At 40.1% G+C, this 18,792-nt stretch overlaps 1 protein-coding gene across 1 annotated transcript; it reads right to left on the bottom strand.

Annotated features, from left to right (window-relative positions):
* Positions 1–153: 153 nt before the first annotated feature.
* Positions 154–8,385, bottom strand: gpr78b (G protein-coupled receptor 78b). Its single transcript, XM_007551238.2, has 3 exons — positions 6,705–8,385; positions 4,374–4,487; positions 154–1,296 (listed from the first exon to the last, which is right to left on the bottom strand). The coding sequence occupies exons 1-3, from the start codon at positions 7,373–7,375 to the stop codon at positions 1,059–1,061; spliced, it is 1,023 nt and encodes a 340-aa protein (XP_007551300.1). The 5' UTR covers positions 7,376–8,385; the 3' UTR covers positions 154–1,058.
* Positions 8,386–18,792: the final 10,407 nt, after the last annotated feature.

Raw genomic sequence — 18,792 nt, forward strand, 5'->3', positions numbered from 1 at the left:
TACTGAGACCCAAAGAAATCAAAATGATTACTTTGTGCTTATAAACCTGCTGTTAATTTGATTCATCTGGTTAAATGTAAAATTTTCCACTGCTTAAAAGATCTGGATATCAACTGTGGAGAAGGTAAAAAAAATAATAAAAATCTGAAAAAATTTTTTTTACACATGAACCATTGGGCTTTTAGGGATCCAGAGGTAGATTAGTGTGCAAACCTATCATTAAACATTTCTCCCCTTTTGTTCTCTCTGTTGGTCTTCAGCCACTCTGATGCGGCCCAAAATAGACAGGCTGTGTGGAAACTGTAAGGTACTGCGAGACAAAATAACACCTTTCATATTTCTGCCTTCTTGTGGAACTTGTTGACAGTAACAAAAATATAAACTATCACCAGGCTCATCCTGCCAAACAGCTTTTGTCTCCTGCAAGCGCAGAAGTTTTAGGAAATGTCCTCGGACAAAGTGCATCAATATTCAGAGACGACGCGAAGCTTTCTAGCGCAGACGAGTCGTTGCGTGTCCCGGTGGGTTCTCTGGAGGTTTCCGCGGAGTGCGAACTTGTCCAGGGTAATGAAAACAATAAGATGGCTGGTTGGTTCAGCACTGAAAAGCTTCTTCTTACACGTCGCTGACTCCAGTGTCTTGTCTTTCAGTTTGAAATAACCTGAATCTGTGACATCCAGGGGGAGGGGGGGAGGATTGGTTGGTTTCTGTGTCGTTTGTTGTGGCTGATGAATCACAGACCCTGCTGTTTACCAGAACCATCCAACCGAAACTCGCCTGTCTCCCCTACATCATATCTCCACCCGTCCATCCTCCCACTCATCCCTGCCTTTCCATTCCTCTCCACCCACTACCTTCCTTTTATTTTTCGCTCCTTCTTCACCCTCAGCCCACAATCTGTCCCCTCCATCTCCCCTCCCTGACAATCCCCTGTAGTCTCCGTCTCCTCCGCCCGCCCACCTCCTTCCTCACGAGCCAACCTGTTTTTTGGGGCTCGCTCTCTCGCTCTGCTGGAGAGCATCTGTCACGTCCAAATCCGTCACGTCACATTTTTGCCATTAGCTGATCCGCTGAAGACAGTAGTCGTTCTCCGTGTCCAAAGAGCTGTTGTGGCCCGACGAAGGGTAAAGGTCGCGGCGCAGCAGCTTGTTGACGACCGTAACCAGGACCTTTTTGTACTGCTGGCGCAGCAGCGAGTAGGCAAACGGGTCAGACGCAGCCTTGCTGTACGTCAGGCACTTGCTGATGATGCCCCAGTGTCGGTTGACATCCACGAAGGGGAGAAGCTCGGCCAGCCTGAGGAGAGAGAAGGTGTGCCACTGATCAGAGACTCAGACCCGACCAGGAGATTTCATTTCTCACCTTTAAAATAGCAATGATTTTGCTCCAGTTTTCTGGTTAAACCCATCATATTCTTCGAGTTTTTAGGTACAACGTTCATTTTGCAAAGCAGGATCTGGTATATGAGGATGTCCACATCACAGGCCTTATCCACATAAACCCACATAAATTTCCTTAATCGACACAACATACAGCAAATGTTAAATGCTGAATGTTAAATTGATACTCAGTTCAACAATTTAGTCAAATTAACTTGAAACAAAGAGAATCTTCCAATGAGACAAGTGGCTTTCTAACAAAATACCTTCAAATATACAGGAGAAAAAATGCATGTGCTGCATTTTCATTCTGTCATAAAGATAGTACTTTTCCAGGCCCACTGACCACTGAGAGTGGTCAGATCAGCAGCAACTTATGTTTAAGTGCTTTAGCCAAGATGGCATCCACACGAGAGGAAACTGGAACTGAACCCTTAACTTTCAAAACCCTTAAAGATGCAGCAGAGGTAAATTTGTTTGCACCCGTTCCGAGACGTAAGCATTTGTTGCTTAAATTGTGGTGACAAAGTTAGAAATTAAATACAACATAATGGATAAAAAAAAATAAAGTTTAAAGGACACAAATTCATTATTTTAATAAATATTTCTTCTCAGTGTTGCTCAAGTGTTGCTGGAGTCTGGAGAAAGTTTTACCAACTGACTATTTTGCAAAACACCTAAAGCTAGGGTCTACATTTTGACTAGGCCATTCAAACAGTTGAAAATGCTTTGACCTCAACCACGTTTTGCAGCTCTGACTGCATGTTTAGGGTCTCAGGAGTTTTGCAGCTTTTCCTCCGGGATTGCCCTGTATTTCAGCTCCGTCCAGGTTTACGTCGGTTCTGACGATCTTCTGTTCTTCTGTTGAAGAACAGGATCTCCAGAGCATGATACTGCCATCACCACCACCACTGTGATACCTACATCGCTCGTTGTAAACTACGATTGATATTTCTTCTGGCTTTTTTTTTTTTTTTGTAACAATGTCTTTCTGCCCCTTTAAAAGTCGGGAGTCTGAAAGTGCTTATCTTCCACTTTAGAACTGATGTTGCTCAATCACATGAACCTCCTACCAAAACCCCACATCCACCAACAGAGAGAAAGATTTATATTTATGGGTGTATTGTTGTGAACTTGGACAAAGTTCAATTGGTTTGGATACTTCAGGTACTGAAGATCCGTCAAAAGAAAATTTGACTCAGCACAAACTTGAAGGAAAACAGAAATTGGTATCAGCCATGGGGAAGTCTGGCTAATGCTCGTCTATCAATACAGTAAATATGAGCTATAAAATATGATGTAATAAAGCTACAATGGCTAATAAATAAAATGATTAAACATGCACCATAAAAGCCATGATTTCCCACACAACTGGGTCCCAATTTCCAAAAAAATTATTCCATCCGGATCGTTTTCTCTGCTTGCTCTGATGTTGTGCCACTAAAATGAAATTGGATCATACGGGCGCAATTGGGTTGGAGATTATTGCAATTTACCAGCACACGGCTGATCCAGATGAGACATTTAGGCCCCAGCTGGAGGCTTCCACGGGGCCAGGGGGTCAAGTTATGCGCTTCAACAAGTCAGCCGGGAATCGTTCCCTGATAACGTCTCATCCTCTCGCCGTAAACGCCAAAACCTTGTGGATTTTCAACACCACATCTGGAGAAACATGCTTTATGTTTCAGTGTTTGAATTACACCATTAATGGTGTTCTCTTGAGATGGGCATTATGGCTTTCTGCCCAGGGACATATATCCAGCGGGGTCCTTCAGTATACCTGCTGTTGTGATGCAGCAGGTATCTTCATTTGCACATCCATTCAGAAGGAGTCGTTACACTATTATCTAAGGAGTCTGCTCTCCAACTGATCAACTTTTGATTGCTAAAACCTCAATTTGGTTGTTCTACAATGAACAGAGATTCTTTGGAAGCCAAAGTGGCATTGGTGAAGCCTTTAATCTAACTGTGAAATCTGATAAAGAACCTCATCAATGCATTGTCTGCATTAGCACCGAGTCAGATTGAGACAAGTGTGAATAGCACGTTTCAATGAACTTTTACTGAATTATTCCACACTGTTTATAGATGTTTTATAACACATACATGGGTTTTCTTTGTGGGGGGGAAAAAGGCAGAGAAACCAAAACAAAGTCATCTACCAGTTCAGTAAAGATCTGGCCACATCCAGACCCCTCTGATGTTCCTGTTTGACCCCCTGCGATCTGTAGAAACTTTAATATCAAACATGCTTACATTTTTAATTCTGCAGGGAAATTTAAATGCTTTTATTTTGAAAAACCATGTTTCTAAATCTTTTTTTTTTTTTTTTTCGATGACTCATCTCTGTTTGGGTCTGTTTTGAGTCAGTGTTAGTAGCATTGCAAAGAACTGTTCAGATTAATGCTGCTGCATGAAAGTTCAAGGTTCAAACCCAGGAGTTTAGAATATTTTCCCAGTGAATGTTTTTGTTCTCTCTGGGTGCTCCGGCTTCCTCCCACACTTCAAAAATATGCATGTTAAGTCAATTAGGTCCTCAGAAATGTCTTACAGGTGTGAGTCAGTGTGTGGCGGTTTGTCCTGTGTGTCTCTGTTGAGGCAAATTATTATTCTATTAATAATTGATTGCTTTTAATGTTGTGACTGCACCCCATTTCCCTTTTTATTTAGCCACTTTTTATTGTTTAAATATAATTTGTCTGATGTGTCTGGCTGTCTAGAGCTTAATTCATGCAACAACCACCACTTCACAATCCAGTTTGATGAGATGTGAGCGTGTGCTGCAGAATTTCACCTAATGTTGTGGCAGATCTGTTTGTCAGTCTCTACAGTGAGACGATGACTAACTAACTAAGATATTCAGACTAAATCAAGGTAGCTGTTTGAGCTGCAGCCTATTAACTTACATGAGTTGGGTTGTTAATTTTTAAAGCTCTCACACAGGGGTTTTGCACTAAATTAAATAATGTATGAATTCCCATCGGGTCGTCTTACCTTGTAATTACATAAGGAGCAAAGCAGATGATAAATGAGCCGATGAAGATGCTGATCTTCTTTGTGGCTCTCTGCTTTCGCCTCTTCTGCTCAGCTAAACATCTTTGTTTGACGCTGGAAACAGCAAAGAAAGGAATTAAGTCCAAAAGTCCCACAAATCAACAGATAAATTAAATAGAAGAGCGTTCAGGTGTCGCATATGGAGGTACAAAAGTGTAACAGTTCAATAAAAAAAAATGTACTGTTAAAGAAAGAAAGACTGAGTTAAACATAGTGTGGCGATCCAACATAGCCACATTCTAATGAATAAATAGCTAGGTATTCAAAATTGATTGTATGTAATACTATGGAGGTCCAAAGGTGCCACAAATGAGCAAATAAATACATTTAAATATACTTAATTGATTCCCAAATCGGCCACTATTCAATACATGAATGAAAAGTCCAAATGTTATTGAGTGAGTGAGTGAGTGAATGAATGAAATTCAGTATGAAATAGAAATACTGAGGTAGCTGACTTGCATTTTTTTTAAGAAATGCATTATATCTATCATCTATCTATCATTGATGTATTTCTAAATTAAATGTAATTATGTCCATATCAACTTTAAAAATGGCTTGTACTAATAATTATTTAAGTAATAATTTATTACAAGGTGATAATTATTGGCAATCGCTATTTAAATATGGAAATAATAATTAAATGATTCATTTTAAAATAAATTCAGTAAATGTAAAATAAAATATGTACAATTATTAAAGCACAAAATGTTTCAATATTCCTGTAACGGTCAGAGTTTTTGGGGCGTTCCTGACTAAACTAAATCGACTGACTCTCTAATATGGATGGTAACTCATGTCGTTCTTTTTGTTTTAGTCTTTAGCAGTTTCTTCTTCTACTGTTACAGTGACTGAGATGGAGAACAGGCACAAGGGGGAGCCAAGCAGAGGACGTGCGGTGCCTATCTTATCTGTAATTATTGTGTGACATCATCTGAGTTCTGCCGCCATGTGAGTGGTGCCTGTGAGGTTTGTTTTATGTCAAACGAGTGACCAAGCCAAAGAAACCCAGCAGCGTCTGGATGCAACAGAAAGAGAAAACCAAAGTTTCCCAGAAAATTATCGCTTATACCTCGAACAAGAAATTATTTTAAATGAAATATTGCCTTAAAAATCTAGTGCAGTCTTATTAAATAAAACGTGAGTCAATAATTCAGTGTAATTTAAATTTAATATTCCAAATGAGTGTTTTTAATCCCACATTCAAGCCCCGCCCCCTTAATTTGATTGATAAAGATGTTGTTGAAGGTTGATACCTATATCTTTTTCTTTAAGAATAAATAAATATTTTAATCAACTATTTAGTGAGGTGTGGTATTCCCTCTGCATGGAAAAATCTTCAGGGTTTTGTTTCCCAGTGGATATGATCCAATCTCTTCTTTAAAACAAAATAATCCACATCTTACTGCAAGTGTTACATTTCATGAGCTTTCATTACAACTGTTTGCTGTTTTTAGTCTTGATGTATTACATTTCATATTTTATGGTTAAACTGTCTTGATTGATATTTGTCAAATGTTTTAACACTAAAATGTGCCTTTTGTGCTGATTTTGTCTTGGTCAGGATTCTCCTGCAAAAGAGGTAATTTATATTGATGAGATGTTTACTATATAAAAAAATAAATACATTACATGTACTATTCTCAATGTATCAGTGTAGGTATTAGCTTTTTATTTATTTATTAGTTTAATGTTTACTGTTAATAAGTAACTGATAGCTATCTTGTATACATTTATTTATTTATTTATTTATTCATCACAGTTTTTGACCTTCATTTAAGAATTATGGATACACTTATTTATTTCATATATTTATTATCTTTTTAATAAGTGGCATTTTAAATACTTATTTAATTTGATTAAGCTGTTAAATTAGATTTGATTACCTTTATTTTCACTGTAATATGAAATATACAATAAAATTATGAGTTTTGCTCTATATAAGGTGATTTAAAAACATCAAATGCACACAAAAACCATGCATACCATGCAGATTCAAACAATCAACACCCACGAAGTTGGAGAAATAAAATGATAGAAATGATGCTGGTACATGGATCACAAATATTTGTAAAAAAAAAATAAATAAATAAATAAACGGAACAATCACTTCGATGTTGATTACGCAAACAAGATAACAGCATATTTCAAAGTGATTCAATGCGGGGTTATTTATTAAATTGTGGCACTTCTGGCGAGCCATACTTGTCACATTTTAGTAAAAGCGTTCGGATAAACAAGTCTGAACGAATAAAAAGTTAGAAGCGTCACCTTGGGTGGATGTCGACCAGCAGAAACAGAGTCTGCATGGTGATGATGTCGATCCTCTTGCAGTGAAACCTGGCGACTTTCAGCACTTTCAGGTAGGTGAAGCACAGGATGAGCAGCGACAGCACGAAGCTGGTGGCGTGGAAAACCACGGTGAAAACCGTGAACTTAACTTTGTCGCTGCCTCCCCCGCTGGGCTGCAGCGTGCAGGACGCGTACACGTCGCTGTAGTCCACCCAGGAGAGGAGCAGCGCCGTCAGGGAGAAGGTGAAGGAGTGCAGCCAGGAGTAGCCCACCATGATCACCGCGTCCTTGTAGCGCATCTTGGTGGCGTAGCTGAGCGGGAAGACCACCGCGATCCAGCGGTCGATGCTGAGCGCGGCCATGCTGAGCATGGTGTTCGCAGTCAGGAAAGTCTCCAGGAAGCTTACCGTGTGGCAGACGCAGTCCCCGAAGGGCTTCTGGTTCCTGACGACCCCCAGCAGGGTGGCCGGCATGTTGAGCACCGTAATGAGGATGTTGCAAAAGGACAAGTTCATGGTGAAGACGCCGGGCACCTGCCGGCGGATCTCGGTGCTGTGGACGAAACATAGCAGCACCAACAAGTTTGACAGCAGAGACACGACCGCGACCACGACGATGAACAGAGCGCAGAGGATGTCAGCAAAGTCCATGTCTCTCACAGCAGAGAAATAAAAATAATAATAATAATAATCCCTTCTTAGGTTACGTGCGCCTGTTGGCTGCAAACAAATACCTAAAATCAGCCATCATCATCATCAGCCGCCGCTCATGTCTCCGGAAAGAATCCCAAATTAAATTCACTTAAAATCCCGGCGCGTCCGCGCGTCCTCTCCAACTTCCCAGGGCGCTATCCAGCGTGCTGAAAGCAGCCAGCATCTCCCACCTCACACTTTCCATCTAGTTCCCATTAACACCCCGACTTCAGAGCAGAGAGAGGAGCTGTGGCAGAGGGAGGCGAGGCATGCCTCTCAGCGGCAGCAGGCGGCCCACTCGTTCAGATCTGGTAGGGGGGGAGGGGGGGGGCGACTGGAAGGACCCGGGTGGTGAACAAGCACGTCCAGTGAAGTGGGTGACCTACATAGCACGTGAAGAAACGGCGATCGCAGCCAGAAGCACGAGAGCCACTGTTTTGTTTTTTTCGTCTACAAAACAAGAACAAATAAAAATCTCAACTCTTACCTCCAAGAGAGTAAAAACGTTTCAATGAGATCTCACTTTTTAGTTCCCAAACATCACAGAAAACCCTACAACACGTGAGGCGTGATTCAAGTTTCAGCTGCCTGAATATTAGCAGGCAGGATGAAGAGAAACAGAACAATGTGCTGCTGCAGCAGCAGCTTAACCGGAGACCAGTTTGGCACCAGATGCGCGCACTCTGCGATGTGGCGCAGGCTAAAGGATCGTTTCCCCGTAGGCACAAAGTGCGCCATTATTTATGTCTGCAATGCAAAAAATGTTAGAACACCTGAAAAACTGCAAGTTGGAGTTGCACAATTGTTCTTTTTGTCTGGTTTAAAAGCAACAACAGCAGCTTATTTTTGTCTTGCTTTCCTTACACATGGGATATGAGGAGGAGTCAAACCTTTAAGGACTTTCCTTACTGAAAAAAATACAGATTTTCAACCTTAACAATAAACTATAGGGATTTTTATCGATTTAATAGAAACTGAATGTTAATCCTTTTATACTCAAGTGCATGAAGTACAAACATATTTATATACCTATAGATATTCATGTAGAGTATCATTAACTTGATGCTGTTATTCAAATTGAAAAATCATTTGGTTTTAAAAACAGATGAGAACAAAATGTCCAGGGCTTCATGAAGTCTCAGGGGATCATTTAGAAACTGACCATGTTTATTTAGAGGGTCTGAACCAAATATGCAGTCTAAAAAGTAAAACAGCTTTTTCATCTTATGTAAACCAAAGACACAACTTCTAAACACTTTTGCACTATAAAAACGACTTTTGTAGAATATCAAACATAACACATTTTATATCAAGAAAATGTGTTCTAATATTAGCCATCTTATTTTGGTACCAAATCCTGTGAAAATATTTTAATTACAATTAAGCCAAGGACGCTCATTCACTCAGCTGTGAACCACATTTATCATGTGAAAAGCCTAACAGACAACAATTAGGCTGGTGTTACTGTCGGTTGTGTAGTGAATAAACTAACTTAGATTTGCAGTCAAGAAAATTTCTGCTTAAGACTTAACATTTAAGTGGAAAACCAGGTTTAGCTTATTTAGCTACAGTGCTAATGCTAAAGCTAAGCTTGCTAGCAAGCTATGCTTCTTAACTCTGTGGCCGTCGTTGCCAATTAATAGAACATCTGTGGTGGACAGGGAAAGAGTTGTGAATGTCTTATTTTTAATTCATCCTTCCTTCCTTCCTTCCTTCCATCCATCCATCCATCCATCCATCCATCCATCCATCGATAACAAACAACTTTGTTGCTCTAAACCTGAATCATTCATTACCAAATGAACAGCAGGTCTCAGCTGTAGTTGTCAGGAAAGGTGTAGATGGCACCTTGTTGGAAATTTGAAAAATTCTTATCCAGATTTTAGCAGCTGTAGAACCGATGCTGAAAAATCAAACTTTCAAGCCAATTGAACTTGGGATTCAGCAACCTTAGCACGTCATTTTCACTCAAACCAAATTTACTCAGAGCCACAAAGGCTGCATAAAACACATTATCTTGTTTTGCGATGTATACTGTTGGAAATTTGCTTAGGTTTTGGAATTTAAAAAAAACAACAATTTTATTTTTGTTTTTAAAAATAAAGAAAATATTGAACTTTTACATACAGGAAATGTATTCATTTCCATGCGATGAATTTTTAAAGAAAATTATGTCAAAAAAAGAAATGAGTCAGCAACACAAAGATTAAAACTGAAAACTTGAGTTGTCATAGAAATGATTTGCATGCCACCTTGTCAGGAATGATGACGTTAATTTACTGCTACGCTACCATTTTTTTAAACTTAATTATAGACCTCTTCTTGTTTTAATTTAATCATGGAGCAAAGTCTCTATTTTGTTTACTTAATCTAGTTTTTTGTTTCTTTTCCTGTGCAGCTTTACTTAGAGATTATTTCACTACTTCTCTGTGTAATGCCCACATTTCGTCCCTAACAGCACATTCAGGTACACTTAAAAAAAAAAAATCTGCTTAGTAGTAAAGAAAAGAAGCAAAAGAAAAAAAAAAAAAAGACACACACGCTATCCAATTCTATAAAATATTAAAGGATAAATTTGCAGCCTCGTCCTGGTTGGGAGCCACCCGTGTTGTCGGTGAAAGCGCCGCGTTTCAGAGACGCTTTCTACTGAGTCATGTTCAACTCCAGAGACGCTCATGCAGACAATGACTCACAGGGGTCAGACACAGCCTCCAGGGGGTTTTCTGTATCATTTTTATTATTTATTTCTATCATGTTATTTCAATTCTCATCCGCCTATCACGCCCACTTGCTTTATTTTGCTTCCTACATTTTATTTATGTAAGAGTGATACAAAGTGGGAGGGAGTTCACTTCCCTCTGAATTTAGTGTCGATTTCAAACACTTTTTTGGCACCTTTGGTAAAAAACGATAATGATGCAGATTTATTTTTAACCACAGTTCTCACCGAGAGCGGCGGCAGGATAAATTTGGCTTGTTGTCCGGTTTTGTTTGTCACCGATTCTTGCTCTGACTGCAGATATATCCATGTTGAAAGCAGTATCTCTTTTCACGTAGCCATCTGCTACTATGATGGCATGTTTTCTGTCTTGCCCATTTTGAAGAGTGGCTAACTTCTTATAAGTCAACTTCAGCTGTTTCATCACGGCTTGATAAAGCGATGACGGCACTGAGCTCCACGCATCGTTCTGCGGGTCTTTCAGGGTGTTCCTGTGTTCATATGCAGGAATCAGACATTTATGGAGAATAAAGCAGAAGTGGGAAAGTTCAACTCCCTATAAACAAATGAACTAATGCCTGGGAGAGAGCTGCAGCTGGGCTCCCAGGAGGGAGGTGCACAGCTATTTATAGTCCTGATGAGGTGTCACCTCAGATATAACTCCTGGCACCACTGTATTACCTAACCGACAGATAAGGCAGGAGCTCTGATCGCAGGCAGACCCATAGCAACAGATGACTTCAGCTTTCAGAGAATAGTTTTACATGTGTTGATGTGTTTGTTTTTTGGGGGGTGTTACTCCAAAAAGCCTCAGCCTATAAATGTGCAGTTGCATTAGAAAGATTTTTTTTTTTTTCCTGTCAGATCAAACTTAAATCAGACCAAACATGTCCTGCTTTAGGTAAGTTGGGATGCACAATTTTGTTTTTTCTATTTCCTGAATCCTCATGTGACATCATGAGGATTCAGGAGTTATTGAATTATTGAACACCAAAAGTCTGATTTTTGGAGCCCAAAAACAAGCTTTTTCTTAAAATGTTCAGTCATTTCTCAAATTATTTAGTAAAAAAATAAAATATTTTGTATTAGAGTTCCACACAAGTGGAGTGACGCAGTTTCTATAGTAAAAACAGATGCCACAGAAATCTTCTCTCCACTTCACAACAAACCTGAAAGCTTCCAGATTTTCAACGCAGCTCAAGGTGTTACGTAACAACACCTTGACCTTTTCTAAAACCCACACCTGATCACCTGTGGACAGCAAGGAAACAGCCTGGGCTGCTCAGAGACAGTAAGATCTCAGCACAGTTGTGAAATCGCCCTGCACCCCCACGGTTACCTGGGATGTCACTCGCATCTCGCTGGTTTGCTTCACCTTTTATTTTTTTGAAGTTCACTGCTTTCACAGTATCCCCAGAGCCCAGAGCAGCGCCCGGGGACAGACAGGCAGGAAGGAGAGAACGACAGAGGATTTCAGGTCATGCATTAGATAACTCGGTGGGTGGTGTGTCTCCTCTCTTCTCCTATTCTCAGTACTAGGTACAGTACAGGAAAGCATAATGCCGTTAGACACATTCCTGGAAGAAGGAGCTTTGAGTCCTTTGTGCTCTTCTAGGTGTGTATTCAGGGAATAAAATATTCTGTTTTGAGGGGGTGTTCTGCATGTCTTCTGTGCACACACACCACCGTTTTCTTCAGGTGAAATCATTGCCTTCATGATACAAGAGGAACATGTATGTTCTCCCCTAAAATGCCCTTTATTTTTATTGAGTAGTGAATCAAATGGCTGAATTAGCTCCTCAGCATGTCTTCAAATTGTGCAAATGCCTCTTGCATCTCATCTGTCAGACTGCAAAAACACTCAATCTTAGTATGTGTTTTTGGTCTAGTTTTTAGCATAAATATCTTAAATATCTTATTACACTTGAAATAAGACAAAGCAAACTGACAAGTAGCTTTTCAGCAAGATATAGGAGCTTGTTTTAAGTTAACAATTCCTTAAAAAAAAAGAAGAAAAAAGTACCAATTCCACTGGGAGGCTATTTCAACCTATTACATGGGAAAATGTTCTGCTACTTGTGAAATAATCTGCCAGTGGAACCAGTACTTTATGTTTGTGTCCATTTGGACACAAAACAAATCGTAAACAGTAGTTTTACTTTCATTCAACGCGGAGACTCAACGGTCGGCGGCGGCAGGTTAGCAGCTAGCTTCCTGTGTCGGTAACGCTTCGCGTGTCAGCGGAGACCGGATACGTACTCTCTAGCGCATGCGCACAATGCGATGCACGACCCAAAATATTAGGGTCACATTTTGTACTGTACACGAAGAGATTGTGCTCATAGGACTTAGCAATTATAATAAAGCTGATCTGACGTCCAATATGTTAAGGTAATTTCAAATTATTTGAATTGGACTGTGTTTACAATTCTCTAAAACCCTTTCCAAAAAAAAAAAAACCAAATTTAAATGAAAGGGAGAAATAAAAGTAAACGTTTACTCTACTTGTGTAGTGAGAGAGCCACCACTCACAATGAAATCTGATTGGTTCAGCATTTAGCAGTGAAAAGCTTGCTTTTACAACTATTGACAATCCATTTAGGATACACAAATCTTTACAACTCAAGATTCAGGCCATAAATGCCCCACCGGAAACTAAGCAAACACTTCTCCTTCACTCCTTCCTCTCTGCCCTCCAGGTGTGCACACTTTATAAATAGTCACGTCAGTCTGCTAGTTTGCAGTGAGCAGGAAAGCAATAAAACTCAGCGACCTGACCTCTGCTCCTGTTCTTGTAGGAATATCGCAATAGTAGGTCAGCTAAGTCTCCACGCCTGGCTGTCTAACAGTTCGCTCAATTTGACTTAAATTAGCCGAAAAGTCAATTAGTTTAAATTTTAAACAATGACTTTCTTCTGCAAGCTGCGTCAGATTTAAAGTAGTAAAGTTTGTTTTGTTTTTTTAAATCTTTGGATATTATGTGAACAGACATTTTTTTGACAGTGAACTTTGTTTTTATATAACATTTTGAAAATTGCGACATTTATGCAGCTTCCCCAGAGGTGCTCACAACTGTCACCTGTAAACAGACCTGTCACCGCATTTGACACCTCACACTGATAAAACTACTTGGAAGTGTTAAAGCGCTGCCACTCAGATGCCTCCACATTGTGCATCCAAAATGATATAAAATCATGTTATGCATGTTGTCGTTTCATTTGTTTTATGAGAGTAGTGTATATTAATGATTATTGGCACCGGAATGCACAACGTAAGCCTGTGAATTGGTTTTAGCCGCCATGCAAAGACTCTAGCATTCATCAGTCCTCACTGAGGTTCTCAGCTCATTAGTGGTGTCAACTTTCAGCATCATGATGTAAGATGAAACGATTGTTTCTGCATTTAGTGTTTTCAGCTCAGCAGCGCTGCGTGCTAGGAAGCAGCGGCTGAAGGCTGAGGAGACGTGGGCGAGCTGTGAATGGCAGCTCGGGTTCTGTTTGGGGGGTTAGTGGTGCTGTGACAGATGGACCTCCTCCACACCTCTTAGTGTATGACAACATAGCTGAAGCACCATGTAGAGATAAAACTGAGCTCGAACATCTGCCGTCTGTGTGTGTGCGTGTGCGTGCGTGTGTGTGTGTGTGTGCAGGTTTCTTTTTAAAGGTAGAGGTGGTAACGGGGGGCAACGGATGGTGGTCATAATCTGGCAAACTATTTTTTTTTTTTATTTCTAAAAAAGAAAGTGAAATAAATCAGCAGTATTGCATTTTTCTGTTTTCTGTCCCAACTGTGACAAAGTCCACATGAGACACAGTGCCATGAAAAGTTCAATCTTCTCCTGCTGTTGCTTCTTAAATCTTTTAGGTCGTCATACAAATGTTGATCTCAGACAAAGATAAGCGTAAGAGAAAAGAAAAGTTTTCAAAAAATTGAATTTCATTTCAAAAGCAATAACTCCCTTAACCTAATACCTGGCTGGGTCCAAAAACCAAGTCTCAGTAAGTAATTATCATTGTGTTGGAGGAATGTTGACCTACTCTTTCTTACACAGTTGTTCCAATTCATCCAGATTTCTTTATATTTCCCGCCAAGCAGCCAGACTTTCTTATGATCTTTTAATAAACATTTCTTTAGGGGTTTTTTTATGCTTTCTGAGGGCTTTGGTTTATTCTGCATTCATGTTCAGCCCAGTTCCTCTCCACGTACCATCACTCCAAATAGGGCAACCTTTGCTAAGTGGACAAGTATAGAACAAAATAAGAGATGCCAGTTTTTTTTTTTTTTTTTTTTTTGCTAAGTGGACAAGTATAGAACAAAATAAGAGATGCCAGTTTTTTTTTTTTTTTTTTTAAAGTGTCTACTGCAAATTTACAGCATCTAAGAGATAACAAGAAACAAACAAAATATGAAGCAGCTCCTGAGAGACACTTCATTTTCTAGTTGATCTGAGTNTTTTTTTTTTTTAAGTATCTACTGCAAATTTACAGCATCTAAGAGATAACAAGAAACAAACAAAATATGAAGCAGCTCCTGAGAGATGCTTCATTTTCTAGTTGATCACCAAACTAAAAAAAAGAAGTCAGATTTGACTAAACAGTTAAAGAGTTTAAACCTATCCTCTCTTCAAAACTAGCAAAACTGGAGAACAGAAGAAGGATGGATGTCTGTTGATGTCTGGACATAAAATGGCTAATCAACTAAAAGTCAAATCAAACAAAAAAGGTTTCATTAATCCAAAAAGAAACAAATTGTTGTTGTAACTTATATTGTTCATGTTTCTTCAAAGAGTTGTTTGATGGAAGGCTCTCCTGTAGCAGCCAGTGTTACAGCAGCCTCTGACTGAAGTCATTCTGCTGCTGTATAACATTCTTATGAAGTTGGGAAGTTTTCTACAATGTTCTTCATTTTATGAATTACCTACATCTACAGTTAGATAAATAATCAAAAAGTTTAGAAAAGCTGCAACTGGCTTGTCTGGCACTCAGTAAGGAAGAAGGTAAGGAAAACAAACAAAAAAAAAAGTCTCACACTTTTCTATGTGTGATAATTCTGCTGCAATAAAAATCTTTACTGGGTGTGCTAATTAATCGTGAAGGGACGCTGTTTGGCAGCCATGTTTAAATCCAGAATAACCCTCATAAACTGATTTTGGCTCTACTTTTATTACTGTCACGCCAAGCTTAATACCTTCTGCTGTAAGTATTGGACAATTCTGATCCCTGTCTATCTCAATATTATATGTTGTTATCTGACTGACCAATTCATAAGTCTGAGTTAAAAGGTTTACCAAACATTTAGCCGATAGTTATCTTGCACAGCAACTGGACTGAAAATGAGCTGAAAAAGTGGCCATGGAAAAACGAAAACCTCAAGAAATGTGGATTCAAAACTTTTTCTCAGTGTTAAACTGAAAACCCTGCAGACATTACCGCCTGAGCTCTGCACTCATTCAGGCATAATGCTCTCTATCTATCCAATAATTAATCTAGATTGCCAGTTTCTAACTGGTTTATGATTTGAGGGAAAATACAGCAAAATCATACTGCAAATAAAAAGCCTCTCTCAAGCTGCTGCTTACACCGCAGCAGCCTAATATAAACACTGATTGACTGATTCAGCACAGTTTGTTTGTGTTCGGGCTCACATTCATGTAATAAAGGGCACAAATCATCCTCATAAACCTCCTGTGGCTTAAAAAAAAAAAAAGAGCTGCCAGTAGAAGCTTTTTTAGCTGTGGGTAGCTTCATTGTGCAGATACTGCCATCTGATATATGTTATTGAAAATTGAGGCTCGGCGGTGTGGGTTGGCAAACAAAAGGAGCATGAAATAGCTTTCATGAAGCGGCGCGCAGCTGCCACAGGTAGAGGAGGAAGACCTAGAATGAGTCATGTTCCCATAGCAGCAGCGCCTGAGTCCGAGTCTTTATCGCACCATCTTTGGCAGCGCAGAGACACACACACGGAGATTTCTATTGAAATCAAACCAAACTATAAAGCAGCTCCCATTAAATGCAAAATTACAGATAATGTGGATGCACACGATATGTATATATATATTTTTTATTTCCAGTGGGTTTGAGTGACAACAGTTTGTCAGATTAGTCAAATTATTAGCATGCATTTAATCTTGGCGTGCCGTCCTGATGTCTCCATGTCTTAGTCGCCTTTCCCGCCCCCGGATGGCCCCTACTTTGATCCACACGAGCAAACAGAGTGGCTTCTGTCACAGCAGGCGCCCAAAGCTCTGCCAAATCGCTTGCTTTGTTCACATTGAGCCCTCTTTCATCCGGACACCAAACGGAGGGGACAGCGAGATAGCAGGGGCAAGGAACAGAAAGGAAAAGAGATTGCTCCGGCCCACTCAGGACACGTTTGAAAAGGACTCCTTTGGTGTTTTATTGATGACCCAGTGGGGAGTGCCTCGCCCACTTATCGATTTCTTAATCCGTCCTTTTCATTCAGTCAAAGATTTTCTTTGTAAAACTTTCAAGGCAGATTCCTTCGCAAACGAGCATTTTTGATGACTTGCACGGCGGTTTGGCGCCGAGACATTCTGCTCCCTCGAGTGTTTGACTTGGATTTTAAGAGCATTCCCTTCATTCGGACCATATGGTGAGACGCGCATCGTAACGGCAGAAGGCTCTTGGTCGCAGACGGAAACTGGCAGACGGAGGAGTGATCCAGGAAAATTGTGGGTATTGCAGGGCGGCACCAGCGCAGACTGTAACCTGAGTCCGAGTCGAATGGACTGACAGTGAGCCTCTGAGGCAGGAGCACAGCGTTCATTATCGTTAGGTGACAGGAGGGCTTTGAAGCCAGTCGAAGCTCCGGTGGGCAGACAGGGCAGGCCAGCTGGCTCGTGTAGGCGCACTGTGGCTTCTGCTGCAAACTGGGAAAAGAGCCTCATAAAAACGTGCTGCTGAAGAAAACGCTGCTTAACAGACCTATTAAAGGGAGCAGTTATGAACAGCCAAGATCTTTAACAATGGTGGCAAGCTGCTCTCCAGGGTTATTGTGGCACTGCATGGACAGGCAATCAGTTCAGTTAAGCTAATATTGTATGGTTTTTAAACCGTACTCCATTTGGTTGTGTTTGGGTTTGTAGCTCCCAACGGTATTACTCTTTTCCATGTCCAGAGGCAAGAAAAAGATAACTGAGAAAACAGACAAAATGTGCCAGAGAGCGATTACATCACAAACTCTGGAATCACAACATCATTGCATCCTAAGATGAAGTATTAAGTCTGCAGCTCCAATATGAGTTCATAGGGTGTAGACTGGTTAAAAAAAAGGGAAATGGAAGAGAAACAGCACGAGCAATTTGTCAGTTTTGTTATGAGACTGCTTATAAAAAAAATGGACTGAACTTATATAGCACTTTTCTAATAATCTTGACGACTCAAAGCGCTTTACATCAGAGTAACATTCACCGATTCACACTCACAAACATTTATACACCAATATGCAAATCAGTAGGCAATTTGGGGCTAAGTGCCTTGCACAGGGACACATTGACATGTGGCAGGAAGAAGCTGGAATCAAACCAGTAACCTTCCAACCACAAGACGACTACTCTACTCACAGAACCACAGCAACATATTCTGACAGCATTTAGATGCTGTAATCTTTGCTCCAATTCTGACCAGCATTCTTACATTGGTGTGAACAGGAGTCAACACTTCCTTATTGCCAAACATTTGTCACCAGAATATTTCAGAGTGCTGTGCCATGAACTGAATGGAGGCAGAGAACGTCTCACTTTTCTACACAGTCCATGTTAATGCATAGAAGTCTACTTACAGTTTTTCCTCACATTTTGTTTGGCCCTTGGAATAGGATTTTCTTAGCATAGAAAGTCCTATGCAAAGATTTTCTTATCTTAGTATAGGATAAGCTAAGATATATCTTATCAAATGTTAAGATAAGCTATATATCTCTGTAAAAATGCTCATCCATAAATATTTTAGTTCAAACACCAAATATGCCTTAATGTGCAATGATTAGTAAAGTAGAAACCATCTCAGAATTACTGTAGAAGGTAATATTTGCAATCTCCTTCATCTCAGTCACTGGTAATTTAGCCAATCAGTGTCAAGGAAAATGAACGGCACCCTAGATTGATTGCTCTGCAACTGCCAGCCAAGTATCGTAGATATTTCAGCTTCCCAAGCTACTTTTTATTTTTTCAAAATTCAAATGTTCCATGAAAAAAATCTGTGAATAGGCAGGTTTTTCACAAATGGTTCGGAGTTACGTTCCACGTAAAATCTGCAAATATTGAAGCGCCATTACGCAGAGGTACATCATATGGAAAAGTTTCAACTGCAATCAAGTTCTCCTTTGTTCCTCTGGCTCAGACATTACCCCTGAATCTCCAAACTCCAAAAGTACGAGGCCTGAAATGATCCAAAATATCTTGGTATACTGAATCATTAGGAGTTATTGCCCTACAAAATAAGAGACCAACTTCTGGAAAACATCCTCACACCATAATCCCCTCTGCTCCAAATTCCACACAGTGCAGTCAGGTGAGTGCTGTTCCTCTGTCAGTGAGTTAACCTGAAGCCCACATGAAGGCTGGCCTTTGTCGGCCATTTTTGTGGCTGAGTTACTGTCATTCCCAGTCGCTTCCTCTTTCACGACTGCAGTTCTTGCA

The sequence above is a fragment of the Poecilia formosa genome, unplaced genomic scaffold (assembly GCF_000485575.1).
Source record: "Poecilia formosa unplaced genomic scaffold, Poecilia_formosa-5.1.2 Scaffold41, whole genome shotgun sequence".
NCBI lineage: Eukaryota > Metazoa > Chordata > Actinopteri > Cyprinodontiformes > Poeciliidae > Poecilia > Poecilia formosa.